General features: G+C 45.3%; 1 protein-coding gene across 3 annotated transcripts; it reads left to right on the forward strand.

The window, feature by feature from the left end:
- The first annotated feature begins 4,674 nt into the window (after positions 1 to 4,674).
- On the forward strand, positions 4,675 to 26,479 carry LOC309522060 (prostaglandin-H2 D-isomerase-like). 3 transcript variants are annotated; one of them, XM_082205276.1, is made up of 7 exons: positions 4,675 to 4,985; positions 7,288 to 7,409; positions 9,542 to 9,609; positions 10,514 to 10,609; positions 12,331 to 12,432; positions 24,073 to 24,101; positions 26,303 to 26,479. In XM_082205276.1, the coding sequence occupies exons 1-6, from the start codon at positions 4,878 to 4,880 to the stop codon at positions 24,084 to 24,086; spliced, it is 510 nt and encodes a 169-aa protein (XP_082061402.1). In that variant the 5' UTR covers positions 4,675 to 4,877; the 3' UTR covers positions 24,087 to 24,101; positions 26,303 to 26,479. The 3 variants fall into 3 exon arrangements, with proteins under 3 accessions (XP_082061402.1, XP_082061401.1, XP_082061400.1); XM_082205275.1 differs by lacking the exon at positions 12,331 to 12,432 and adding an exon at positions 22,970 to 23,071 and having other exon boundaries at positions 4,722 to 4,985; XM_082205274.1 differs by lacking the exons at positions 4,675 to 4,985; positions 7,288 to 7,409; positions 9,542 to 9,609; positions 10,514 to 10,609; positions 12,331 to 12,432 and adding exons at positions 19,787 to 19,986; positions 20,922 to 21,043; positions 21,578 to 21,645; positions 21,759 to 21,854; positions 22,970 to 23,071.
- Positions 26,480 to 27,786: the final 1,307 nt, after the last annotated feature.

Consider the following 27,786-nt stretch of genomic DNA (forward strand, 5'->3'; position numbering starts at 1 on the left):
CTAGCATGTCAGGGAGAAGTCTGGGCTAATGCTTTTCTTGCCTTGTTTGTTTGTTGGGATACATTTAAAAATCAGTCCCACAGTTACAGCATGAAATGAGAGGCCAGCAACATGGGTCAGATTTAGCTCTCATTAAGCAACACAGTGTCCAGAAACAATAGCAATGTGAAAATCTTTATGGTATAATTCAAACTGGAAAGTGAAAAGATATGTAATTTCTTCATTAACCAATCTTTTTTTGAACAGATATAGTGAAAAATACTCTGGAACAGTGCTCATGCTCACTTACAAGTGTTGAACTAATTGGCTGATGAAGAGTTCAACGAAACAGTAGTTGTTATCCAGAAACACTGTTCAGCAGAGTTCAGAGTTAGACATCAGAATTGGACATTTGCTGATTATACAAAGCTTCACAGCTTGCTCTCTGCCAGGTAAAGTCTAGCACCGTGATTCATTTAAGGACTTTCAGAGACTTTCAGAGACTTCAGTTTTTTAGTTTTGATGTTTTGAATTCTTCCATAAAATTTTTCACATTGTTATTGTTTCTGGCCTTCGTGTTGCTTTTGATATTGCTGACTCATATTTTGCAGCACAGGGGTTGGTTTGTTTAGCTCTCATAAAGACATAGGGAAAGCTCGGCTGGATCAGGGAAATGGTCTATCTAGTCCAGAATCCTGTTTTCACAGTGGCCAACTAGATGCCCATGAAAAGTCTGAAAACAGGACCCAAGAGCTTCTCCTGTGGTTTGCAGCAACAGGCATTCAGAGACTGCGGCGGCAGAACCTGGCCACCACTGATAGCCTTATGAGCCATGAATTTGTCTATCTCTCTTTTAAAGCCCCCTCATTGACTTGGGTAGCGGTGAAGCTGCTGTCACCAGATTGACCTTGTCCTGAGGCTCTGAAGACGTCTTCTTCAGCGAGCTGTTCTAGGTCTTCAGGGAAGAGGGCTACCTGGCCAAATGGGCAGTTAGAGGAGTTTAGTCAGGTAGAGCTACGACTAGAGTCCATGTGACAACTCTGTTTCTGAGGTGCCTTCAGTAAAGGTAAAGGGACCCCTGACCATTAGGTCCAGTCGTGGCCGACTCTGGGGTTGCAGCGCTCATCTCGCTTTATGGGCCAAGGGAACCGGTGTACAGCTTCCGGGTCATGCGGCCAGCATGACTAAGCCGCTTCTGGCGGACCAGAGCTGCACACGGAAATGGCGTTTACGGTACCTTCCTGCCGGAGCAATACCTATTTATCTACTTGCACTTGACGTGCTTTCGAACTGCTAGGTTGGCAGGAGCAGGGACCGAGCAACGGGAGCTCACCCGGTCAAGGGGATTCAAACCGCTGACCTTCTGATCGGCAAGTCCTAAGCTCTGTGGTTTAACCCACAGCACCACCCGCATCCATGCCTTCAATAGAGGTGTATAAAACTTCCTGGAATTCCATTAAGTTCTGTTTCCTAAGCTGAGCTGTAGCCAAAAGATTTTCACAGAAAACCTCTGGCCATATCAAAATCTGCTGATTTAACCTCCAGATCAATGTACGTCTGTGGGGTGGTGGTGATTACTGACTGCTATTACACACCCAAACATGAAATTCCTAAGCCCAACAGCTGGAAAAATGCATTTGCTTCCTCTCTTTCCTCCCCTTCCACGGGGCCTCTTTTCTCATGTTTCAGGCCTTCCTTGTTTTCGGTATGAAGTCATGCGGTTGGTAGAAGCTGCCGCATTAAAAGCCATAATTGCTCACAGTTGACCCTTTTTGCAATGTACGTATGTATTTTTGTATAACTCGGTTTTTGTTATTTCTTGGGTACACATGGAATGAATGGGGAGGGGGATATGGGGGGGTTCTTTTGAGTTTGACAGTTTATCCATATTTACTACTGAACATGCACAAACAAAGGCAAAGAAAAATTATTTTATAATATTGTTCTTCACGCCAGAGCCATTGTTGGAGCAGCAGGTGTTGCATTCCTTAGAGGCTGGATAATAATAATTTTATTTTTTTATACCCCACCCATCTGGCTGCGTTGCCCCAGCCACTCTGGGCAGCTCACAACACATATACAAGCATAACAAAACATCAATCATTAAAAACTTCCCGATACAGGGCTGCCTTCAGATAGATGTCTTCTAAAAGTTGTATAGTCCTTGACATATGATGGGAGGGCATTCCACAAGGAGGGCGCCACTACTGAGAAAGCCCTCTGCCTGGTTCCCTGTAACTTTGCTTCTCACACTGACGGAACCAGCAGAAGGCCCTTGGAAGTGGACCTCAGTGTCCAGGCAGAACAATGGGGGTGGAGACACTCCTTTAGGTATACAGGGCCAAGGCTGTCTAGGGCTTTAAAGATCAGTGCCAACAATTTGAATTATGCTCGGAAACATACTGGGAGCCAGTATAGATCCTTTAGGACCAGTGCTATATCTTGGTGACCACTCCTAGTCACCACTCAAGCTGCGGCATTCTGGATTAATTGTCATTTCCAAGCCACCTTCAAAGGTAACCCCACACAGAGTGCATTGCAATAGTCCAGGGGTGGCCAACTCCCAAGAAACTGCGATCAACCTTAACCTCCATGGGAACTACCAGTAGATCGCGATCGACCTGTTGGACATCCCTGTGAGTAGTCCAAGTGGGAGATAATTAGAGCATGCACCACCCCTGTGAGACAGTCTGCAGGCAAGTAGGGTCTTAGCCTGCGTACCAGATGGAACTGGTAGACAGCTGCCCTGGACACAGGATCTGCTGCCAATCTGGATCCGGCTGCCTGAGGCGCTCGCTTTGCATTGCCTTATGGGTGGGCTGGCTCTTGTTGTGACAGACGACCTCCATCAAGTTTCCTCTCCCTCAAGTGCCTTGGTGGAAGAGAGAGAAAGCATCAGTTTTGCCAAAAGACCACCTCCATCATGCACCTCCAACCCATGAACGCACTTATAATGCCAAATGGACATTATAAGAAAACTGTCACAAAATTGGTGTCAAAGTATTACTACCCTCCCTTTCAATTTAAGAATTCAAATTTTGACTTCCTTCCCCCTCTTTATGCGGTTCATTAAATTCATTTTTTCTGTCTTCTGCATATCCAAATTCATTTAACTTACTCATTTCTTTATCAGCTATAGATATATACTCTTATAAAATGGCAGGTTGTTATATTAATCTTGCTAATGTTTTTATCTGTTTATAATTTATCTGTAAATATTCAATAAACCATTTCCATTCTTTTATAAAAAGTTTGTTATCTTTATTTCTTAATCCTCTGGTAATTTTCGCCATTTGTGCATATTCCACGAGCTTTCGTATCCATTCTTCCTTTATTGGGACTTCTGCCTCTTTCCGCTTTTGGGCAAGTAACGTTCTTGCTGCTGTAGTAGCATACAGAAATAAATTTCTATACAATTTGAGCAGTTATCTCTCTATAATTCACATAAGGAAAGCTTCTGGGTTCTTGGTTTTTTTTACAGACATTAGTTTAAACATCTTTTCCAATTCATTATACAGTTGTACCTCATGGTACGGACGGGATCCATTCCAGAGGCCCGTCCGTAACATGAAAAGCCCGCAACTTGAAGCGCCGCAGCTGCACAGGCGCAAGGCGCGATTTGGCACTTCTGTGCATGCACGAGCGATGAAACCCAGAAGCAACCCTGACTGGTACTACCGGGTTGCCGTGGGACGTAACATGAAAAGACACAAAATGAAGCCGACGCAACACGAGGTATGACTGTATATCATTTCCCAATACAGTGGTACCTCGGGTTACATACACTTCAGGTTACAGACACTTCAGGTTACAGACTCTGCTAACCCAGAAATAGTACCTCGGGTTAAGAACTTTGCTTCAGGATGAGAACAGAAATCGTGCTCTGGCGGCGCGGCAGCAGCAGGAGGCCCCATTAGCTAAAGTGGTGCTTCAGGTTAAGAACAGTTTCAGGTTAAGAACAGACCTCCGGAACGAATTAAGTTCTTAACCTGAGGTAGCACTGTAAGCTTTAACCTTACTACAAGACCACCACATATGATAAAAAGAATCTTATTTCACTTGACATTTGCAACATGTATTTGATTTAAATTTATACATTTTTGCCAATTTGAGGTTAAGAGCCTCATGCTCTACCAACTGGAGAGTCGTTAGGTTCCTCCTTAACTGGCTCTTACCAGTTTGATGGTCTCACTGGTAATGTGACTAATCTAAATTCCACATCTCTCCCCTTCCCCACATGACTCAGGGTGCGCTGTGAGGACCACTGAGCAGGCATCTAGCTGTTTCCTAATTGCCTTGCATGTAAGAGATCAACTGCCTTGACTTTAATAGTAAAATTAGAAAAACACTATCGTTTCAGGGGTTGGTCATTTTTACTCCATGAAGAGGACAAGCAGCAGCAGAGGCAGGGGGGGGGAGGCAATAGAAAGGCCAACACAATTTGAATTTCCTTTGTTCCCACAATGCTTCTTCCAGGGATGTTCCAGGTGAGGAATGTGGTCTGGAGGTACAAACCTTATTCTAACATTAGTTAAAACTGCCTCTTGGCTCCTTTTGATCACAGCCCAGGCCTCTGTTGGTGGTGAAGTTCACCATAAACCACCACCCACAACTAACAGGGGAGGCCACAGGCCTTGGAGTCCTTCAGAACAAGCATCGATGGGCAGAGTGTTCCCGGGTTTTTAGAAAATGTACTCACCACGGATAACAATTAGTTCTGAAAATCACCTGGTTCTCTCTCTCAAACACCCCATGACCTCTTTTAATGGCAGGGCTGTACTGCATTAGATGAAATTTGGGGACATAAGCAGAGGGATATAAATCCAGGCATCGCTTGAAGAGCCAAGGTCTCTGCAGAAGTTGCAGACATTCCTGACCTGCTGCAAAGCCTTGCAAGGATGCACATTGTGCTGATTCTTATTGTGTTTGCTGGCACCTGCTCAGCATTTCCTAAGTACAAGGTTCCTGTACCCATTCCGATCGTGCCAGACTTGGATCTAAAGAAGGTAAACAGCAACATTTTTCTCCTTCACTTATAACTAGGGATGGTGACAAATTTAGCAATAATCGAGCTTGCACGGCCTTGTTCACCTGCTTACAGACTTTGCAAGCTGACTGTGCCCTCTTTATAACCCACCTGTTTCTCCATGGAGCGCAAGGTGATTTACCTGGTTCTCCCCTTCCTCATTTCATCCCCACAACAACCCTATGAGGTAGATTGGGCTGAGAGGCAGTGACAGTGAGCTTCATGGCTGAACAGGAATTCAAACCCTGGTCTCTCCCATGCCCTAACCCAGTGGTTCTCCAAGGCTGTGTTGTGCTACACTGGTGTGGCAGGAGAGGATGGCAAGTTTAGCAGGAAGAATCAAGGACCAACAAAGAAACATTTCAGTGTAGTGTTTGTGTGGGAGAGAGAGAGAATATAAAACCAAAAACAGTATCCACACCTCTCTTCAAGAGTTTTGGCTACTCTATAGATCTCCAAAATATATTTTTTCTGTTGTGCCAGCACCGGAGGAGGAAAACACTTAGAAACATAGCAAAGTTTCCAAAAAAATAGACCAGAGGCAATCGTACTTCATCCAGCAGAGCTTTACTGGTGCTGAAGGAAAATAAGCATAACGGAACAGAACATTCAGGATTGGCACAGTCCATTAAAAAAATCCAGTTGCAGCACTTAAAATAAAACTTACAAACTTATAATAAGTCTAAACATTAACACTACAGCATACAGAACACCATACTGTACTAAACAGATAGAAAAGAGAAAACGAGTGAAGCGCAGACTCCTCCTGGTCTTACTATTATGGTCAGTATTATCTTGACAAAAGGATAACAGAACCAGTTTCAACCAGCTGTGCTCAGCTTCTCTGAAGGAATAAGCCAAACAAAAACCTTCTGCCGGTTTCTTTCACAAAGAGAAGGAACCTTCTAGAACCCTCTTGAACTAATCAGAATAGGAAAGATCACTACACATCAGATCAATACTTTCTGTACTAAGAAACACTGACATTTTCAACTCTGACAAATACGAAAGTTCAGAAAAGAGAAGTGCTTCTTTGTGTTGACGAAATAAGAGTTTGTTTGTCTCATGTTACACCTAATAAAAATGAGATTACCAAACAAATGCAAGCTCACACCTCTCACTGAGTTTGTAAACATATGTAAGGTACATATGTAAGAGGCTCGTTTATAATTATATTGTTATAGATTGGGGGGGACCCCCCAAACCCTAGAAACTAATAAATGGTGGGATTTTGATTATTTGGGATGTGAAGGGAGAACTACAAGCTGTAAAGAGATTCCTGAGCTAGCCTATGCAAAATGACCTGGCCAAGCATATCAGGGCCATTGAGAGTCATTGGCGATGCAAAAGCAATGTCCTCCTGCCTTGCCCTGAGGTGTGAACAGAGACTGGGCGTTTGGAGGGTTTGCCAGGGTAACTGGGTGTGAGGTGACAGGGAAAGAGAGTTTTTAGCAGGGTTTTCTGGGAAGAAGAAGGAAGAAGAAAGAGTGGTCTCCATCTTGGGAAGGCTGGCTTGGGGAGATGCCTTGGACTCTAGGGCTGCGCCCCTGTGGGGCACAAGCCCCTCTTGAAATGATCATGCTGTAAGATCTGGACTCCCTCCATGCAGACTGAAGGAGTAAATATGTGAATAAATCATATTTTCACAGCATCTTCAGTTCTCCTAAGGAGCACAAACCCTAGGTGAGTGCCTGGAACCTGCTCGGCAGCGTGTGGAGTGGCACCCAACTACTCTAAGAATATTTTGGGAACGAGTCATGTTCCTATGTAGCATTGTTTTATATGGCCATACCTTAGTTCTCAAACGCCTTGGTACTCATAGGTTTTGGCTCCTGAATGCTGCAAACCCGGAAATAAGTGTTCCGGTTTGTGAACGTTTTTGGAAGCCGAACATCTGGCGTGGCTTCCACTTGACTGCAGGAAGCTCCTGCAGCCAATCAGAAACCTCTCCTTGGTTTCCGAACGGTTTTGGGACTTGAACGGACTCCAGGAACGGATTAAGTTCAAGAACCAAGGTGCTACTGTACTTATAAAGTAGTTGTGTTCTGTGTTAGTAATCAAGCACTGCTAGGAGTTGCCTCTTTTTGTTTTGCGATGTATTTCTTATCAATTAAAAAAACAAACTTGATGCGGCTTGAGCAAATTTTCATTCTGAAAGTGTGGCCCAGAGTGGAAAGCCTGAGACCACTACGCCACTTTAGCTACCAGCCTACAATATATATAGAAATGTCTTTCTCAACAACACAAAAACAGTAACACACAAACAAACATCTTCTTTGTAGCTCGCTGGTAAGTGGTTTCCTATTGCAATGGTACAGTATAGCAAACAAAAGAGACCATTCTTTGGCTATTCAATGGAGCCCCGAGAGGATGGAGGACTGGCCTTCAACATTTATTATCAATGGTAAGTCTGCTTCCGTTGCTGTGATCATGATCTCCCTTCACGCAGCACAGAATAAGGGGAAGGGTCCTGAGGCTTTCAGCAGGGAGGCTAGGTCGTATACCCAGGACTTTACCTGGACAGGCAGAGACCCCCCCCCCCAAGCCCCAGGCATCCCCCGGGAGGAATAATGACACCTGACAACATGTTATGGGATTAAAATTGGCTACAATTTTATTAAATTCTCAGATGTAGGAAGACCTTGGCTTAGGCATTGGGCGTTTATCCCTCCCAGTCCCCAGCCGGGGATCTGGGGAACATCAGGGTTATCCAAAGTGTGTGGGGATTGGGCAGACTCTGGAGAACGTCTGTTCAAGCAGAGAGCCCACTCCCCATTTCGCCGCGTCGTAGGGGAGAGCACTGACAACCCATTGGCCTATGGCCAGTGTCTCCCCTCAAAATAACTCCTTTAACGGGGAACCCTGAAATTTCCGGCACAGGGGGGGCGTGGGTCACCGCTTCACGCCTCCACCCCCAATTGAGGGAAGATAGACTAAAGGATTCCGCCCAAGGCATACAAAGTTGTGACGTTTTGCTACGGGGAAGGCGAAACCTGCCAATGCAGGGGAATTCCTTCCCGGTCCCTCAACGGTGACCATCTAGGACCGCAGTGGCGCCTGCATAGCTGTAAAGAAGAAGATTAAACTGCGAAAGAAGGCATAAATTGAGGGACGGCAGGGTGGGAGAAGTTCAGGAGGACCAACAGGTAAGTTACACCGTCTATTGTGAGTGTGGGCGGTCCTAACTATACCTGGGCAATTCCCTTGGCAACGTGCCCCCCCCCCAGCCAGGATTGGCTGATTGACGAGGCTAGGCGGGAACCTCCAGGTATCCAGCTTGGGGGGGGGGAGCGGTGAAGCCAACTACCTTGCCGGGGGGTCTAGTACAGTGGTACCTCTGGTTACATACTTAATTCGTTCCGGAGGTCCGTTCTTAACCTGAAACTGTTCTTAACCTGAAGCACCACTTTAACTAATGGGACCTCCTGCTGCTGTTGCGCCGCTGCCACACAATTTCTGTTCTCATCCTGAAGCAAAGTTCTTAACCTGAAGCACTATTTCTGGTTTAACGGAGTCTGTAACCTGAAGCGTATGTAACCTGAAGGGTATGTAACCTGAGGTACCACTGTAGTCCTGGGGGGGCACTGTGCCCAACCACGCAAAAGCCACCCCCCAGTTAATGTGGGGAGCGGTCATTTTGTCTGAGGTCCAACCTTAGCTGTATCCCTGGTCCCCGAAAGTCAGTTACATCAGCTGAGATTCTGAATGTCTATTGGGCAGCTTCCAGTTGCTCCCTCTTCTTCTGAAACTGGGCAATGCCCCCCCCCAAACTCCAGGACTGGCCAACTCCAAGCTGCTGATGGGGATAATGTCACAGAAAAATTTGTTCTTTTTTGGGGGGGGTGCTGGGAAGGGGAAGGAGTGGAAAGGTCAGGGCCATGTTGGCAGGCTGGGACAGAGGCCTAGGAGGATGCCTTGGATTCCAATGTTGCCCCACTGTGGGGAACAAGCCTCCTCCTGAGATGACGGTGTGGTCAGATTTGCAACTCCTCCATCTAAACTCATTTTAACTCCATCTAAACTCTATTTAAGAGGCTTCTACTCTGCATCTTCTACTCTGCAGCCTCTTATAGTTGTTTTATCTGCGAGTCTTTTAGCTCTTATGCTCTTACAGTTGTTTTAACTGTGTGTCTTTGTTGGTTTTTAGCTCGTTATCTGTTTTAATTATTAGTTTTTTATCCATCCATTATCTGTGTTTAATCTTGTATTTTATTAGGATGTTTTATGCCTGTTTCCTTGTCCTCATTTGCCCTAACAATTATCGGTCAAAAAATCCTAACTGCTATTTTATCTATATGCTTTTTTAATCCTGGTCTGTGACCGTAATAAAGTTCATTCAAGCTCAGGTGTAAATTTACACTCAGGTGTAAATATGTGTAATTAAACCATATTTCTTAAAGGCAATACAGCGTGATTCTCAGAGGAAACACGGTCCTGGCTGAGAACCTGGAACCCCTTTGAAATATTGTGCTGAGATTGGGGTGTGTGTGCTGAATTGGGGGGGTAGCAACTTCACCACCCTGCCTTTCTTTCCAGGGATGGGCAATGTCTGAGTAAAACAATTGTTGTACGCCCTGTAAAGCAGGACGAATTCGAAAGTGCAGGTAAGTATAATAGATTTCTCCATTATCTCCATCCAAGCCACACACCCCACCCCCTGCCCTCAAGCTCCAGCGAACCTGGGAGAGCAACTTTCCAAGTTTGCTACCAGAAATGGAAGCAGATTTCTCTTCCTTTCTGGATTGAGTTAGATGGATTTCTCCTGAGAGCTAGAAGGGCCTGAATGGAATATTTGGCTTCTCTCAATTATGTATACCCCGCCCATCTGGTCGGGTTTCCCCAACCACTCTGGGCGGCTCCCAACAGAATATTAATAGTAAAAAAGCGGCAACATCAAATATGAAAAACTTCCCTAAACAAGGCTGCCTTCAGATGCCTTCTAAAAGTCAGAGAGTTGTTGATTTCCTTGACATCTGATGGGAGGGCGTTCCACAGGGCGGGCGCCACTACCAAGAAGGCCCTCTGCCTGGTTCCCTGTAACCCCACTTCCCGCAGTGAGGGAACCGCCAGAAGGCCCTCAGAGCTGGATCTCAGTTTCCGGGCTGAACGATGGGGGTGGAGATGCTCCTTCAGATATACTGGACTGAGGCCGTTTAGGGCTTTAAAGGTCAGCACCAACACTTTGAATTGTGCTTGGAAACGTACTGGGAGCCAATGTAGGTATTTCCTCTGTCTCCAAACTGCAGTAATGTTTCCTTAATTAACTCTCCCCTCTTGTGGTTTCCTGCAACTGGTATTCAGAAGCATTTCTTCCTCCAACTGTGGAGGCACAGCCATTGATAGCCCTCTCCTCCTCCACAAATCTCTCTTGGGGCAGTGAGTTCCATAGTTTAACTATGGGCTGAGTGAAAAAGTGCTTTCTCTACCCCCCCCCCACACCTTTCTTTTGCATCTGTGGAAGTGACTCCCATGCCTGTTAATGGATCTTTTGCGGCTCTTTTTCAATAGATGGGTGGACAACAGTACACTTCGTGGATACAGATTATGAGACTTACCATACCATCCTCTTCAGAACAGTGCGTTCAGGCATGCTACAGCTCTTTGGTATGTCTGGAGACTGGCCCGTGGGAGTTTGTTTGGGTGCCATAGGTTATGATGGGCACACCTGTTGTGCCCATCTTTTGAAAATTTTGCCCTTCCTCCCAGTTTGTCTAAGGAGATGTAAATACCACCACTAATTGCCAATAGAGTAATCCACCCCCACCCCCGCCACTAGATTTGTCAGAATACTTTGAGCATCTTGATAAAATGTCAGCAACAAATTTGCCACCATCTACTGGCAATTTAAACCACAGAGCCTACGGCTTGCCGATCAGAAGGTCAGTGGTTTGAATCCCTGCGACAGGCTGAGCGCCTGTTGCTCAGTCCCAGCTCCTGCCAACCCAGCAGTTCAGATAAATATGCACTGCTCCAGCGGGAAGGTAAACAGCATTTCTGTGCTCTGCTCTGGTTCGCCAGAAGCGGCTTAGTCATACTGGCCACTTGACCCAGAAGCTGTACGCCGGCTCCTTAGGCCATTAAAACGAGATGACGCCACAACCCCAGAGTCGTCTGTGACTGGACCTAATGGTCAGGGGTCCCTTTACCTTTACTGGCAATTCAAATTTTCGTCCCCACGGCAACCCTGCGAGGCAGAGTAGCTTAAAGTGCTGGTTGGCATGCTCTGTGCAAATGTGCCTCACAAACCCCTGAAGGTTGCATCAGGATGGGACAATTCAGAATGGAGAAGGAACACTGCCCAGGCTTCTGGTTTTTGATTTCAAACCTCCTCCTTCTGAAGCTGTTCTTTAAAAAAGGGTGGAAGGGAAGGAGTCAGGCAAGAGGTATTTGTTAAGATACTTAACAGCGTGATGCAGCAGCAAAAAAGATCTAATGCAAATCTCAGCTGCATCAGCAGAAGTATTGTGTCCAGATCCAAAGAAGTCACAGGACCACTCCATTCTGCCTTGGTCCAGCCACACGTGGAATACAGCGTCCAGTTCTGGGTGCCACAATTTAAGGAGGATATTGACAAGCTGGAATGTGTGCAGAGGAGGGCAAACAAGATGATAAACAGGGTGTGGAAACCAAGCCTTATGAGGAATAGTTGAGGGAGCTGGGTATCTTTAGCCTGGTAAAGAGGAGACTGAGAGATGATAGTCATATTCAAATATCTTAAGGGCTGTCTCATGGAAGAGGGAGCACGCTTGTTTCGTCCTGCTCTGGAAGGTAGTTCTCAAAAACAATGGCTTCAAGTTACAAGAAAAGAGATTCGGACTAAACATCCGGAAGTACCGTATTTTTCGCTCTATAAGACTCACTTTTTCCCTCCTAAAAAGTAAGGGGAAATGTGTCTGGGGCTTATGGAGCGAATGCAGGCTGCGCAGCTATCCCAGAAGCCAGAACAGCAAGAGGGATTGCTGCTTTCACTGTGCAGTGATCCCTCTTGCTGTTCTGGCTTCTGAGATTCAGAATATTTTTTTTCTTGCTTTCCTCCTCCAAAAACTAGGTGCATCTTGTGGTCTGGTGCGTCTTATAGAGCGAAAAATGCGGTATTTTCTGACAGTGAGAGCTGTTCGGCAGTGGAACGGACTCCCTCAGGAGGTTGTGGACTCTCCTTCCTTAGAAGTTTTTAAGCAGAGGTAGGATGGCCATCTGTCATAGATACTTTATCTGAGATTCCTGCATTGCAGGGGACTAGATGACCCCCACTGTACCATTCTATGATCTATCCTCCTGGACTATGATGCTGATTCTCAATGCCAACTCCTTGTTTGTGTCTTAAGGCAGGGAACTGACTGTGTCAGATGAAGTGAAAGAAAAATTTAAAACTTTGGCCAAAGATATGCAATTCGATCCAGATGCAATCATCTATGTATCCGAAACTGGTAAGGGCAATTAATGCTTAAGATTTTCTCCGCCCTGGTTTGAAGGTATGGTGATGATGATGCTAGCCGCTTGGACTCTAGAGATCACCAGGTATTATTAGAATCTGGATATGAAGCCTGATAAGGAACAGCTGAGGGAATTGGGTGGTGTTTAGCCTGGAGCAGAGGAGATTGAAGAAGGATGGGATAGTCCTCTTCAAATGTCTCCTGGGCTGTCACATGGAAGATGGAGCTAGCTTGTTTTCTCCTGCTCTGGAGGCTAGCTTCTGAACCAGTGGATTTCAATTACAAGACAGGGGGTTCCAACTAAACATCAGGAACTACTTTCTTACATTATTATGATTTATTAAATTTGAAGATCTCGGGACAGTTTGCAGTACAGTGGTACCTAAGGTTATAGACACTTCAGGTTACAGACTCCGCTAACCCAGAAATAGTACCTCGGGTTAAGAACTTTGCTTCAGGATGAGAACAGAAATCACACGGCAGCAGCGGGAGGCCGCATTAGCTAAAGTGGTGCTTCAGGTTAAGAACAGTTTCAGGTTAAGAATAGACCTCCAGAACAAATTAAGTTCTTAACCCAAGGTACCACTGTATAAAAATACAATATAAAAACATAAAAATACATAATAAAAAGGAGAACAATAACAAAACAAACCCATAAGCCCATAAGTCAGAAACCTAAGGCCCATGGGCCAGAAGCAGCCCGTGGAGGTTGTTTGACCGGCCCACGACCCACCCCCGAACCAAGCTGCCCACTCGCTAAACCGGCGCAGCGCAGGGACTCACTTCCATGGTGCTGTAAATCGCGTCTGCGCATGCACAGATGCCGGAAATCACATCTGCGCAGATGCAGACGCTGAAAATCATGGCTGTGCCCGCTCACGTGCATGCAGAATCCAACCCACAGATAGCTCTCCATGGGACCGATCCGGCCCAGGCAAGATAAACCTTGCTCACCCCTGCCATAAGAAGAAGAAGAAGAAGAAGAAGAAGAAGAAGAAGAAGAAGAAGAAGAAGAAGAAGAAGAAGAAGAGTTTGGATTTGATATCCCGCCTTTCACTCCCTTTTAAGGAGTCTCAAAGCGGCTCACATTCTCCTTTCCCTTCCTCCCCCACAGCAAACACACTGTGAGGTGAGGGCTGAGAGACTTCAGAGAAGTGTGACTGGCCCAAGGTCACCCAGCAGCTGCATGTGGAGGAGCGGAGACACGAACCCGGTTCCCCAGATTACGAGACTACCGCTCTTAACCACTACACCATACTGGCTCACTCTATAAGCCATCTCTCCCACAAACACATGTAAAAGGACATAGGCTGTTCATCAGCCCAAGGCCTGGCTGAAGGGGAATGTTTTTGCCCAGTGCCTAAATAGATATAAGGGTGGTTCCAGGCAATCCTCCCTGGGGAGAATGCCCGCAAAATGGGGAGCCACTGCAGAAAAAGTCCGTTCTTGTGTTGCCACCTTCCAGGCCTTTTGTGGAAGAAGCACATGAAGAAAGGCCTCACATGATGATTGCAGGATCCAGGTTGGTTCATGTGGAGAAAAGCGGCCCTTGAGGTTTTATCAAGAGAAGGTTTTCCCCAAATGTAGATAAGCATTATGGAGACTTTAAAAAAGAGAAAACCCTACTGATATCTGAGAGCCAGTCTATTGTTGGCTATGGAACAAAATAATAATAATCCTGATCTTGTTCTGTGCCCTGGACCCAATCCCACACCTTGCTCACTCATTAACTGCATTTCTTTTCATCCACAGAGCTCTGTGCATAAGAAGATCTGAAAAAGGTACGATAATTAGTCCTCTGCACACTTACCTGGGAGGTCATAAGCTTTACTGAATTTGGTGGGAATGGAAGGCGGCACAGAGCCCTCCAGCATCCAACTCATTCTGACATTGACACCTTCCTGCTGATTTGCTGATATTATTATTATTAATTGATTTTATATACCACCCTATACCAGGAGGGTCCAGAGGAATACAACTGCAACCTTTGTGGGTTTTCTCCATGGGCCGAGGCCCCCACCTCTTGCTGTGATAACGGGATCTCTTGTCTTTTGCAATTCCATGCAGAAAGCCAAAAATAACATGGGAAAGATGTCTGCGTGAGGATGGGGATGGAGGAATCGTCCTGGAATCTGCCTCCTGCATTGCAAATACCAACTACCATCGTGAACCATTCCATTTGGAAAGAAAACCTGAATCATTTGGATTAGATACATATTCATAAATGGTATTCTAATCACATAAGTGGTACTGTTTTCTCTTCTGTTGGCCTAAGAGGGGGGAAAACTATTATGTGTACACCCCAAATTCATAGCACTATATAAAAAGGAAAATTCCTGGATTCTGACATCCCGGTTTGGGGCAAGCACTCTTTGGTGACAGAACTCCAGTCAAGATCACAAAATACGCAGCAAAGTAAATCATGGAAATATAGGTTGTTGGACCTTTAAAATATGCTCTCTACAGTGATTTCCAAAATGTCCCCATTGGGGGGGAGGGAAACCTTTCTAAAGTTTCCTTCTTCCCCAAGGAGACCACAAGCTTGGAAAATAAAACATATGGTAGTTTACTTATAAACTCATTAAAGGTCATGTTCATGGACTTCAGAAAATTGCATAGGCAGTAAAACCTGTCTTAGTTAGAAAGTAGTGGAACTTCCTAAATTTCACAATTCACAAAATGCCTCTGAAATGAAACAGCCTCTCTCTTTTTCTAATTTCAAGGTGCTGAACACAACTATGATAATAAAATTTGTTGACTGGCTCCTGTTGAGGAGATACGAAGATGGTCATGTATAAACGACCCAGTCCACATTGTGTACATGGTTTCATTTGGCAATGTTGCATTTCATACTCCTGATTGCACCATACGGTGTCATATTGCATCATACACACCAACCCCAGGACCAATGACCTGCAGTTGAGTCATGACATCTTGGCTTTATTATCTCTGACGTAAGAGATAGGGCAAAAGACAGGGCAAAAGAAATGGACAGTAGCATAACCAGTTCTGCACAGTGAAGGACTTCCCATTCCCAGCGGCGGAGCAAGCCAATCAGGCACCTGGCGTACATGCCCTGCGCCCAGTGGTGGGGCCAGTCACCCACAGGGCAGGGCGGGGCCAGCCAGGGCAGGACGCTCCGCTGGGCCTCCGAGAAGCCTGCCTGCCTGCCTCCTCCCACTCAGCGATCTACAGCTGAGGAGGAGGCCGATGGCGGACTGTCTGGGGCAGTGCGGAACCTGCGGGCAGTCATCACTCCCAAGAGAGACGCGCGGCTCAGGCACGCTGCAGCCCCACAATGAGTGCTGCCTGCCATTTTGTCACCCCCCAGTAGTGACACCCGGGGTGTCCTGCCCCCATCGCCCCCGTTTCTCCGTCCCTGCCCATTCCCAAACCTCTGAAAGTATAGTCATACCTTGGGTTGAAATTGCTTCAGGTTGAGAGTTTTCGGGTTGTGGTCCGCGGCTACCTGGAAGTAACGGAACTTGTTACTTCTGGGTTTTGCCACTCGCACATGCGCAGACGCTCAAAATGACGTCATGCGCAGAAATGGCGAATTGCAACCTGCGCACACGCAGACACGGATTGAGTTCTCTTCAAGATGCGAACGGGGCTCCGGAATGGATTCTGTTTGCATCCAGAGGTACCACTGTATTTTTGATGAATTCAGATGACGAGAAGGGAGGCAAACCGAAGTCAGGTTCTTCTCAGCCTTCAGCATGTAAGAATGAGCCACACGTCTGCCTCAGAAAATAATTGGCAGCCAGTGCAGTCGGGCCCGGATTGGTACAATATGCTCAACCATCTTGCCCCAGTCAGAATTCAAGTCACCAAAGTCTGCACCAGCTGAAATTTCTCAACTATCTTAAGAGGCAGCCATGAAATTCTGAGCCATGGATATTGAAGTTCATCAAAACCCGCAATCCTCAACACCACCTCTGAAACCAGCTGTGTCAGCTCAGGCAGGGGTGAAGGAAAGAGGGCGGGGGGTGGGTGGACCACCCCAGGTGTCAACACTGAGGGAGGTGACATTGGGTGAGCTGCCCACCCATGACTCCCAAGCCTACCCCGAGCCATATTGAGGTTGAATCCTGACAAGATAAGACAGAAGTATTGTTTTGGGGGGACAGAGGGTGTGGGGGACTCCCTGGTCCTGAATGGGGAAACTGTGCCCCTGAAGGACCAGGTTTACAGCCTGGGAGTAATTTTGGACTCACAGCTGTCCATGGAAGTGCAGGTCAATTCTGTGTCCAGGGCAACTGTCTACCAGCTCCACCTGGTATGCTGGCTGAGACCCTACCTGCCTGCACACTGTTTCACCAGAAGTGGTACATGCTCTGGTTATCTCCCACTTGGACTACTGCAACGCTCTCGACATGGGACTACCTTTGAAGGTGACCCGGAAACTACAACTAATCCAGAATGCTGCAGCTAGACTGGTGGCCGGGAGTGACAGCCGAGACTATATAAAACTGGTCATAAAGGATCTTCATTGGTTCCCAGTACCTTTCCGAGCACAATTCAAAGTGTTGGTGCTGACCTTTAAAGCCCTAAATGCCTTGGCTCAGTATACCTGAAGGAGCGTCTCCACCTCCATTGTTCAGACCGGACACTGAGGTCCTCCTCTGAGGGTCTGCTGCTGGTTCCCTAACTGCAAGAAGAGAGTTTACAGGGAACCAGGCAGAAGGCCTCCAAATTGGTGCCAAAGTATTACTACCCTCCTTTTCTGCCCCTGCGCCTTTCCTCTTGTGCATCACATTCTTTTTTTTAGATTGTAAGCCTGCAGGGACCAGGGCTGCCTTATCTTAACTGATAGTATGCAAGCTGCTCTGGGAACCATTTTTGTTGTTCTTGTTGAAAAGCCTGGAACAAATGCTCTCAGAAAATAAACAAAAACAGTCTGTCAGACCTGCTTGAAGAAGAAGACTGACCCTGACTGGTGCACAGATCAGCAGCAATAACAAAAGTTGGCCAGGAGTGGTGACTGACATAGGGGAGCAATTCAGACTCAAGGTGTGCTGTGAGGACCACTGAGCAGGAATCTAACTGTTTCCTAATTGCCTTGCATGTAAGAGATCAACTGGCTTGACTGTAATAGTAAAATTAGAAAAACACTATCGTTTCAGGTACTGTAATTTTTACTCCATACAGTGGTACCTTGGTTCTCAAACTTAATCCGTTCCGGAAGTCCGTTCCAAAACCAAAACGTTCCAAAACCAAGGCACACTTTCCCATAGAAAGTAATGCAAAATGGATTAATCCGTTCCAGACTTTTAAAAACAAGCCCTTAAACAGCAATTTAACATGGATTTTACTATCTAACGAGACCATTGATCCATAAAATGAAAGCAATAAACAATGTACTGCAGTCACACAATCAATCAATCAATCAATCAATCAGTAGCTGAACTGGGTTCCACACAGTCACAAAAACCAAAAAAGAGCCTAAAAAACAAAAATGCAAAATAAATAACAAAGACAAACAGACCTCAGCATAACACTCAAAACGGAAGTGTGGCACTCAAATCGGAAGCGTAACACTCAAAATGGAGCACGTTCGCCTTCTGAAAAAAGTTTGCAAACTGGGACACTTACTTCCAGGTTTGCGGTGTTTGGGTTCCAAGTTGTTTGTTTTGTTTTTTAAAAAATAATTTTTATTAACAGGCCAATCACATCACATTATCCAAATCACATTAGTTCCAAATTATACAGCCAAATTTTAAATTTTGTTGGGGGTACCCATACATCAAGCTCCGCACGAGTCCAAAACTCCGAACGAGTCCAAACATCAACTTATATTACTGCTTTAATTAGACAATTCTATCCAGTTCAATCTAGATAGTCCTTTATTACTTTCTTTCTCTTCTTGTTGTTATCGTATATTCCTTTCTTTGCGATCTCTGGTAATTTTCACAAGCCGATTGAAAACAGGCATCCTTTGTGTGGGTTTTATACTTCCAAAGATCATATCACTCAGGGACAGCCTCTGTTCAACGCTTCCATAAAAAATTAATCTTCGGTCTGTCCTTTACTTTTCTCAGGCTTGCCAAATAAATCAAATGAATCAGGGGGCTCTGTCAGGTCAAGCTTGCGTTCCAACATTCCTTCTCTTTCGAACGATCCTGATTCTCCTCCCCCTGTCCTTCTTTCTCCAGCAAGCCTGTCTTGGCGAGATGCCATTTTTTAACTGCATCATAAAAAATTTCTTCTTTCTCACCGTTCACCAATCCTCTCTCCTGTTATAATCCATCCCACACAGTTCTTGAATTCCTGATTGTGATTAATAAAAACGCAATGATCTTATTTCTATCTGGGGTGAAGGGTTATTAATATCACATCGTGCAAAGAAAAAAAAAGTTTTTTCCTCCACCCCCCCCCTTCATTCCAAACATACAGTCTCCTAGTGGTGATTCATCAGAAGATTTACTTATCCATCCGTCACTCCCGGTCACAGAGATCCATAAATCAGCAGTCTTATCCTCGAACATTACTTGATGTATGTGCTTCAGCTTCATTCCAATCATATGTTTCCAATTATAATTCCGAGCTGAAGCTAACCAGCATGCGCTTATTGGAATCGGCGTCAGGAAGATCTGACTTCACCGAGGGCTTGTGCCAAGTGTTCGGCACCCCCATCTCTCGGATCAGGGGGTGCATTGTGAACACCGCTGGCAAAGGCAACGCCCCCGTCTCCTAGGGGGGTAGGAAGACTGCATACTTCCCATAGCAGCCCCTTAATTACCTTGTATGGGTCAGAGAGATGTTATTGTCAGCCATCTTCCAACGCGCCACCTGGTGGCACCCCGGGTTCCAAGTTGTTTGAGTACCAAGGCGTTTGAGAAACAAGGTACCACTGTACTGTATTTTAACTTGGATGGGTCTCTATGCCCATAACAAGACATGATTTCAACAACAAAAGATTAGTCCTGGGGGTTTGGAGCAGATGGACCCCTGCTATCTCCAAAAGGAGAGGCCAACGCAACTTGAATTTCCTTTGTTCCCACAACACCTGCCCCAGGGATGTTCCAGGTGAGGAATGTGGTCTGGAGGTGCAAACCTTATTCTAACATTAGTTAAAACTGGCTCTTGGCTCCTTTTGATCACAGCCCAGGCCTCCGTTGGTGGTGAAGTTCACCATAAACCACCACCCACAACTAACAGGGGAGGCCACAGGCCTTGGAGTCCTTCAGAACAATCATCGATCGGCAGAGTGTTCCAGGGTTTTTAGAAAATGTACTCACCACGGATAACAATTAGTTCTGAAAATCACCTGGTTCTCTCTCTCAAACACCCCACGACCTCTTTTAATTGCAGGACTGTACTGGCTTAGATGAAATTTGGGGACATAAGCAGAGGGATATAAATCCAGGCATCGCTTGAAGAACCGAGGTCTCTGCAGAAGGTACAGACATTCCTGACCTGCTGCAAAGCCTTGCAAGGATGAACATTGTGCTGATTACTATTGTGTTTGCTGGCACCTGCTCAGCAGTTCCAAAGTACGAGGTTCCTGTACCCATTCCGATGATGCCAGACTTGAATCTAAAGAAGGTAATGGGAACATTTCTCTCCTTCACTTATAACTAGGGATGGTGACCAATTTAGCAATAATTGAGCTTGCATGGCCTTGTTCACCTGATTACAGACTTTGCAAGCTGACTGTGCCCTCTTTATAACCCACCTGTTTCTCCATGGAGCGCAAGGTGATTTACCTGGTTCTCCCCTTCCTCATTTCATCCCCACAACAACCCTATGGGGTAGATTGGGCTGAGAGGCAGTGACTGTGAGCTTCATGGCTGAACCGGAATTCAAACCCTGGTCTCTCCCATGCCCTAACCCAGTGGTTCTCCAAGGCTGTGTTGTGCTACACTGGTGTGGCAGCAGAGGATGGCAAGTTTAGCAGGAAGAATCAAGGACCAATAAAGAAACATTTAAACATTTCAGTGTAGTATGTATATATAGCATTGTTTTATACAGCTGTACCTTAGTTCTCGAACGCCTTGGTACTCATACGTTTTGGCTCCTGAACGCTGCAAACCTGGAAATACGTGTTCCAGTTTGCGAACGTTTTTCGGAAGCCGAACATCTGATGCAGCTTCTGCTCGACTGCAGGAAGCTCCTGCAGCCAATCAGAAGCCGCTCCTTGGTTTTCAAACAGTTTCGGGAGGCGACAGACTCCAGGAACTGATTAAGTTTGAGAACTAAGGTGCTACTGTACTTATAAAGTAGTTGTGTTCTGTGTTATTAATCAAGCACTGCTAGGAGTTGCTTCTTTTCATTTTGCAATGTATTTCTTATCAATAATAATAATAATAATAATAATAATAATAATAATAAACAACTTGATGTGGCTTGAAAAAAATTCCATTCTGAAAGAGGGGCCCAGAGTGGGAAGTCTGAGACCACTATGCTACTTTAGCTACCAGTCTACAATATTTATTAAAATGTCTTTCTCAATAACACACAAACAAACCTCTTCTTTGTAGCTCACTGGTAAGTGGTTTCCTATTGCAACAGTACAGTATGACAAACAGACGAGAGAAGTCTATGGCTATTTAATGGAGCCCCAAAAGAATGGAGAACTGGTCCTCAAAATTGATGTTCCTAAGTAAGTCTGCATCCACTGCTATGATCATTATCTACCTTCACAGTATAAAGGGAAGGGTCCTGAGGCTTGGCCTGTTGCCTACCTACCCCTGCCTCTTTCAGCAGGGAGGCTAGGTCGTACACCCAGGGGTCCGGCCTAAGCTGCATCCCTGATCCCCGAAAGTCAATTTCATCAGCTGAGATTCTGAATGTCTATTGGGCAGCTTCCAGTTGCTCCCTCTTCTTCTGAAACTGGGCAATGGCCCTCACAGAACTGCAGGACTGGCCAGCTCCAAGCTGCTGATGGAGATGATGTCACAGGAAAATTTGTTCTTTTTTGGGGGGGTGCTGGGAAGGGGTGCAAAGGTCAGGACCATCTTGGCAGGCTGGGACAGATGAAACCATATTTCCTAAAGGCACTACAACTTGATTCTCAGAGGAAACATGGCCCTGGCTGAGCACCTGGAACCCCTTTGAAATCTTGTGCAGAGATTGGGGGAGGGGGGCGTGCTGATTGGGTGGGGAAGCAACTTGACAACCCTGCCTTTCTTTCCAGAAATGGAGATTGTCGGCGTAGAAGAGTTGTTCTATACCCTATAAAGCGGGCCGAATTTGATACTGAAGGTAAGTTTAATAGGTTTCTCCATTATCTCCATCAAAACACACACATCCTTTATTTTGCATCTGTGTGACTCTCATGACTGTTAATGGATCTTTGGCGGCTCTTTTTTCAACAGATGAGAAGACTACAGTACACATTGTGGATACAGATTATGAGACTTACCATATCATCCACTTCCTAATGGAGCATATGGGCATGCTACAGCTCTATGGTATGTCCGGAGCTTCTTTGGGTGCCCTTGGCTACAATGTCAGCTTTTGAAAATCTCACCCATCCTCCCAGTTTGTGTAAGGTAGGCATAGGCAACCTTCAGCCCTCCAGATGTTTTGGACTACAGTTCCCATCATCCCTGACCACAGGTCCTGTTACCTAGGGATCATGGGAGTTGTAGGCCTAAACATCTGGAGGGCCGAAGGTTTCCTATGCCTGGTCTAGGGATATGTAAACACCACCACTAATTGCCAATAGAGTAATCCACCACCACCCCACAGCTAGATTTGTCAGAATAATTGGACCATCACGATAAAACGTCAACAACAAATGTGCCTCACAAGCCCCTGAGGGTTGCATCAGGATGGGACAATTCAGAATGGAGAAGGAACACTGCCCAGGCTTCTGGTTTTTGATTTCAAACCTCCTCCTTCTGAAACTGTTCTTAAACAGTGGACGGGGAGGGAAGAAGTCACACAAGAGGTATTTGTTAAGATATTTAACAGCGTGATGAAGCAGCAAAAAAGAGCTAATGCAAATCTCAGCTGCATCAGCAGAAGTATTGTGTCCAGATCCAAAGAAGTCACAGGACCACTCTATTCTGCCTTGGTCCAACCACACCTGGAATACAGCGTCCCGTTCTGGTTGCCACAATTTAAGGAGGATATTGACAAGCTGGAATGTGTGCAGAGGAGGGCAACCAAGATGATCAAAGGAATGCAAACCAAGCCTTATGAGGAGTGGTTGAGGGAGTGTTTATTTTTGCTTGGAAAAGAGACTGAGAGAATATATGATAGTCATATTCAAATATCGAAAGGAGGGTAGGACTCAATTTAATAGATTCAAGTTACAAGGAAGGAGATTTGGACTAAACATCCAGAAGTATTTTCTGACAGTGAGAGCTGTCCAACAGTGGAATGGACTCCCTCAGGAGGTGGTGGACTCTCCTTCCTTAGGAGTTTTTAAGCAGAGGTTGGATGGCCCTCTGTCATGGATCCTTTATCTGAGATTCCTGCATTGCAGGAGACTAGATGACCCCAACAGTACCATTCTATGATCTATCCTCCTGGACTATGATGCTGATTCTCAATGCCAACTCCTTGTTTGTGTCTTAAGGCAGGGAACAGACTGTGTCAGATGAAGTGAAAGAAAAATTTAAAACTTTGGCCACAGATTTGCAATTCGATCCAGAAGCAATCGCCTATGTATCCGAAAATAGTAAGGGCAATTAATGCTTAAGATTTTCTCCACCCTGGTTTGAAGGTATGGTGATGATGATTCTAGCCGCTTGGACTCTAGAGATCACCAGGTATTATTAGAATCTGGATATGAAGCCTGATAAGGAACAGTTGAGGGAGTTGGGTGTGTTTAGCCTGGAGCAGAAGAGATCGAGAGAGGATGGGATAGTCCTCTTCAAATGTCTCCTGGGCTGGGGAAACCCAGCCAGATGGGCAAGGTTACAAATAAATTATTATTATTATTATTATTATTATTATTATTATTATTATTATTTCTCCTGCTCTGGAGGCTAGCTTTTGAACTAGTGGATTCCAATTACAAGAAAGGGGATTCCAACTAAACATCAGGAAGTACTTTCTTACATTATTAGGATTTATTAAATTTGAAGATCTCAGTTCACAGTATAAAAATACAATATAAAAACACAAAAATACATAATAAAAAGGAGAAAAATAACAAAAAAAACCCCACCCATAAGCCATCCCTCCCACAAACACATGTAAAAGGACATAGACTGTTCATCAGCCCAAGGCCTGGCTGAAGGGGAATGTTTTTGCCCAGTGCCTAAATAGATATAAGGGTGGTTCCAGCCAATCCTCCCTGGGGAGAATGCCCGCAAAATGGGGAGCCACTGCAGAAAAAGTCTGTTCTTGTGTTGCCACCTTCCAGACCTTTTGTGGAAGAAGCACATGAAGAAAGGCCTCACATGATGATTGCAGGATCCAGGTTGGTTCATGTGGAGAAAAGCGGCCCTTGAGGTTTTATCAAGAGAAGGTTTTCTCCACATGTAGATAAGCATTATAGATCCTTTAAAAAAGAGAAACCCTACTGATATCTGAGAGCCAGTCTATTGTTGGCTGTGGAGCATGGCCCATAAGGAACATAATCATCATCATCATCATCATCCTTAACTTGTTCTGTTCCCTGGACCCAATCCCACATCTTGCTCATTCACTGACAGCATTTCTTTTCATCCACAGATCTCTGTATATAAGAAGATATGGAAAAGGTAAGATAATTAGTCCTCTGCACACTTACCTGGGAGGTCATAAGCTTTATTGAATTCAGTGGTGTTTACTCATGAGTAGACACATCTAAGGCAGTGGCGGAGCTTCATGCTCCAGCTCCGGGGGACAAAGAGCAGGCAGGGGTGGGGCTGGCTCGTGTCCCAGGAGCTTTAAAGGTCAGCACCAACACTTTGAATTGTGCTCGGAAACATACTGGGAGCCAATGAAGATTTTCAGGACCAGTGTTATATGGTCTCAGCGGCCACTCCCAGTCACCAGTCTAGCTGCCACATTCTGGATTAGTTGTAGTTTCTGGGACACCTTCAAAGGTAGCCCCAGGCCTCAGGCAGAAGTCTCCATGAACACTGATAATTTTAGCTAGTTCAGACCTGAGACCCCTCCAGCATCCAACTGAATCTGACACTGACATCTTCCTGCTGATTTGCTGATATTATTGATTGATTTGATTTATTACGGCCATTGGCCCATATCTAAAACAATACATCAAGATTTATCCATAAACAAACAATTTAAACAGTTCCAAGTTAAAAAACCCATATAAAACCAATTTTACTTCAATTAAGTAAACACTATATACAATAAGCTCCCTTTATGTCAACCGTAATTCAAATCCCTCGGGGATATGCGTCTTAGTTCTGGCACTTATTGGTGGTTCTTAAGTTTGGCTAAGCTGTCAGAGTCATACAGTGATCCATTTCTCCTCTTATGAAATAAGACATTAATCAGGTATCTAGCGACTGCAAGGGATCTACTTGAGTCTTCGTCGTTTAATAAGTATATTATTTGGGCTTCCTGAGGTCTGTCAGCAATTCTCGATAAATATGGGGCCAGAAACTTAGACCGTGAAGCCAAATGTAATGGACAACAGAAGATTATATGATATAACGATTCTATAGATCCACTTTTACAGTCACAGAGGAGTGAGATCTGTCCGTTGGAGAGTCTGTTACCCAACACATTTGATGGGAAAACATTGAATCTAGCCTTTATAAAGGCATACCTGTGCATCACCACAGATAAGGTAGTTAAATAAGCTGGGAGTTTCGTTGGTGGTGTTAAGCCAAGGTTTATCGGCGAACAGGTGCCACCACCTGTCGCAATATTAAATTGTAAATCGATCTCCTCTAATCTGTGAGTTATAATTCTCTTGGCAGAAATTAAATCCAATTTTAGTAGTTCAGATGGGGATAGTCCTAAGGACACAAGTTTCCCATGTATTATTTTTGCCCAAGGGCTAGGGAAGTCATCTCTCCAGAGACACTGTATCAGGTGGAGATTTGGGAGTTTATGCCATAATGCCAACCAGTAACAGAGGATGCATTTCCATAGTGTGGTTTCTAGAGATGTCACATTTAGTTCAAGTCGTATAGCTGTCTTGCCTACACACCTGGGTAGTTTTAGCAACCTTCTTAGCAGTTGGTTTTGGATTACCTCCAATTGGGTTAGATTAACAAAGGACCCCCATATTGGGATTGCATATGCTATTGTTGCAATCACCTTTGCCTTGAAAACTTTTAACACTGATGGAATATGGAAAGCCCCATCTGAAAAGAAAAAAACGCAGTAGCGCAAATGAAAGGGCTTTAGCTCTATTTAATACATATGCAAGATGGACCTTCCAGCCCATGTTGTATTGGAGATTATAAGGATTTTATGTACTACCCTCTACCCAGAGGTCCCAGGGCAGTTATCACCTATGGCCTGGAGAGTAGGAACATTATCATTTGAAAACATTGGCAGATGAGGTTTTTGTTAAATGACCAGGAGCAGGGTCCAGAGGAATACAACTGCAACCTTTTGTGGGTTTTCTCCATGGGCCGAGGCCCCCACATCTTGCTGTGAGCGTCTCCACCCCCATCGTTCTACCCGGACACTGAGGTCCAGCACCGAGGGCCTTCTGGCAGTTCCCTCACTGTGAGAAGCCAAGTTACAGGGAACCAGGCAGAGGGCCTTCTCGGTAGTGGCGCCTTCCCTGTGGAACACCCTCCCACCAGATGTCAAAGAGAACAACAACTACTAGGCTTTCAGAAGACATCTGAAGGCAGCCCTCTTTCGGGAAGCTTTTAATGTTTGATGGGCGGGGTATAAATAAATAATAATAATAATAATAATAATAATAATTATTATTATTATTATTATTACTGTGATAACGGGATCTCTTGTCTTTTGCAATTCCATGCAGAAAGCCAAAAATAACATGGGAAAGATGTCTGCGTAAGGATGGGGATGGAGGAATCGTCCTGGAATCTGCCTCCTGCATTGCAAATACCAACCACCATTGTGAACCATTCTATTTGGAAAGAAAACTTGAATCATTTGGATTAGATACATATTCATAAATGGTATTCTAATCACATAAGTTGTACTGTTTTCTTGTCAGTTGGCCTTAAGAGAAAGAAAACTATTATGTGTACACCACAAATTCATAGCACTGTATAAAAAGGAAAATTCCTGGATTCTAAGATCTAGGCTTGGGGCAAGCACTCTTTGGTGAGAGATCTCCAGTCGAGATCACAAAATGCGCAGCAAAGTAAAGCATGGAAATATAGGTTGCTCTCTAAAGTGAATTCCAAAATGTCCCCATTGGGGGGGAAAAACCTTTCTAAAGTTTCCTTCTTCCCCAAGGAGACCACAAGCTTGGAAAATAAAACATAGTTTACTTATGAACTCATTAAAGGTCGTGTTCATGGACTTCAGAAAATTGCATAGGCAGTAAAACCTGTCTTAGTTAGAAAGTAGTGGAACTTCCTAAATTTCACAATACACAAAATGCCTCTGAAATGAAAACAGCCTCTCTCTTTTTCTAATTTCAAGGTGCTGAACACAACTATGATAATAAAATTTGTTGACTGGCTCCTGTTGAGGAGATACGAAGATGGTCATGTATAAACGACCCAGTCCACATTGTGTACATGATTTCATTTGGCAACGTTGCATTTCATACTCCTGATTGCACCATATGGTGCCATATCGCATCAGCCCATCATACACACCAACCCCAGGACCGATGGCATGCAGACTGATGACATCCCGGTTTTATTATCTCTGACGTAAGATGATGTGCTCATTAGTGTAAAGCAAAGCCTCGCAGGCATCACAGGGAGAAAGAAGTGGACAGTAGCATAACCAGTTCTGCACAGTGAAGGACTTCCCATTCCTAAACCTCTGAAAATATTTTTGATCAATTCAGACAACAAGAAGGGAGTCAAACCAAAATCAGGTTCACCTTAGCCTTCAGCATGTAAAGATGAGCCACACGTCTGCCTCAGAAAATAATTGGCAGCCAGTGCAGTCGGGCTGAACTATCTTAAGAGAAATTTCTGAACTATCTTAAGAGGCCATGGCAAAGCTGCATGCTCCGATATCGGGGGCGGAGAGCAGGCGGGGGCGTGGCTGGTGCCCCCAGGGACGTGGCATGCCACCTGCAGGGGTGTGGCGTGTGTTCTGGGGGCGTGATGCGCCACTTGTGGGGGCCTGGCGCCCGGTCGCACGTGGGGTGGTGTGCAGCACATATCCAGGGGGATGCAGCGATGGCACCCTACTAGAATAGTGGTACCGGGGGCGGTCTGCTCCCTCCTCAATACTGTTCCTCCGCCAGTGTTAAGAGGCAGTCATGAAATTGTGAGTCCGCCTGTGACTCCCAAGCCTACCCCAAGCCGTCGGGGA

The sequence above is a fragment of the Podarcis vaucheri genome (assembly GCF_965113315.1).
Source record: "Podarcis vaucheri genome assembly, chromosome: 17".
Taxonomy (NCBI): Eukaryota; Metazoa; Chordata; class Lepidosauria; order Squamata; family Lacertidae; genus Podarcis; species Podarcis vaucheri.

Coding starts and splice junctions, on each gene's coding strand:
- LOC309522060 (XM_082205276.1), top strand. CDS start 4,878: ATGCACATTGTGCTGATTCTTATTGTGTTTGCTGGCACCTGCTCAGCA. Junction 9,610..10,513: donor GGACGAATTCGAAAGTGCAG/GTAAGTATAATA, acceptor CTTTTTCAATAG/ATGGGTGGACAACAGTACAC. Junction 10,610..12,330: donor AGGCATGCTACAGCTCTTTG/GTATGTCTGGAG, acceptor TTGTGTCTTAAG/GCAGGGAACTGACTGTGTCA.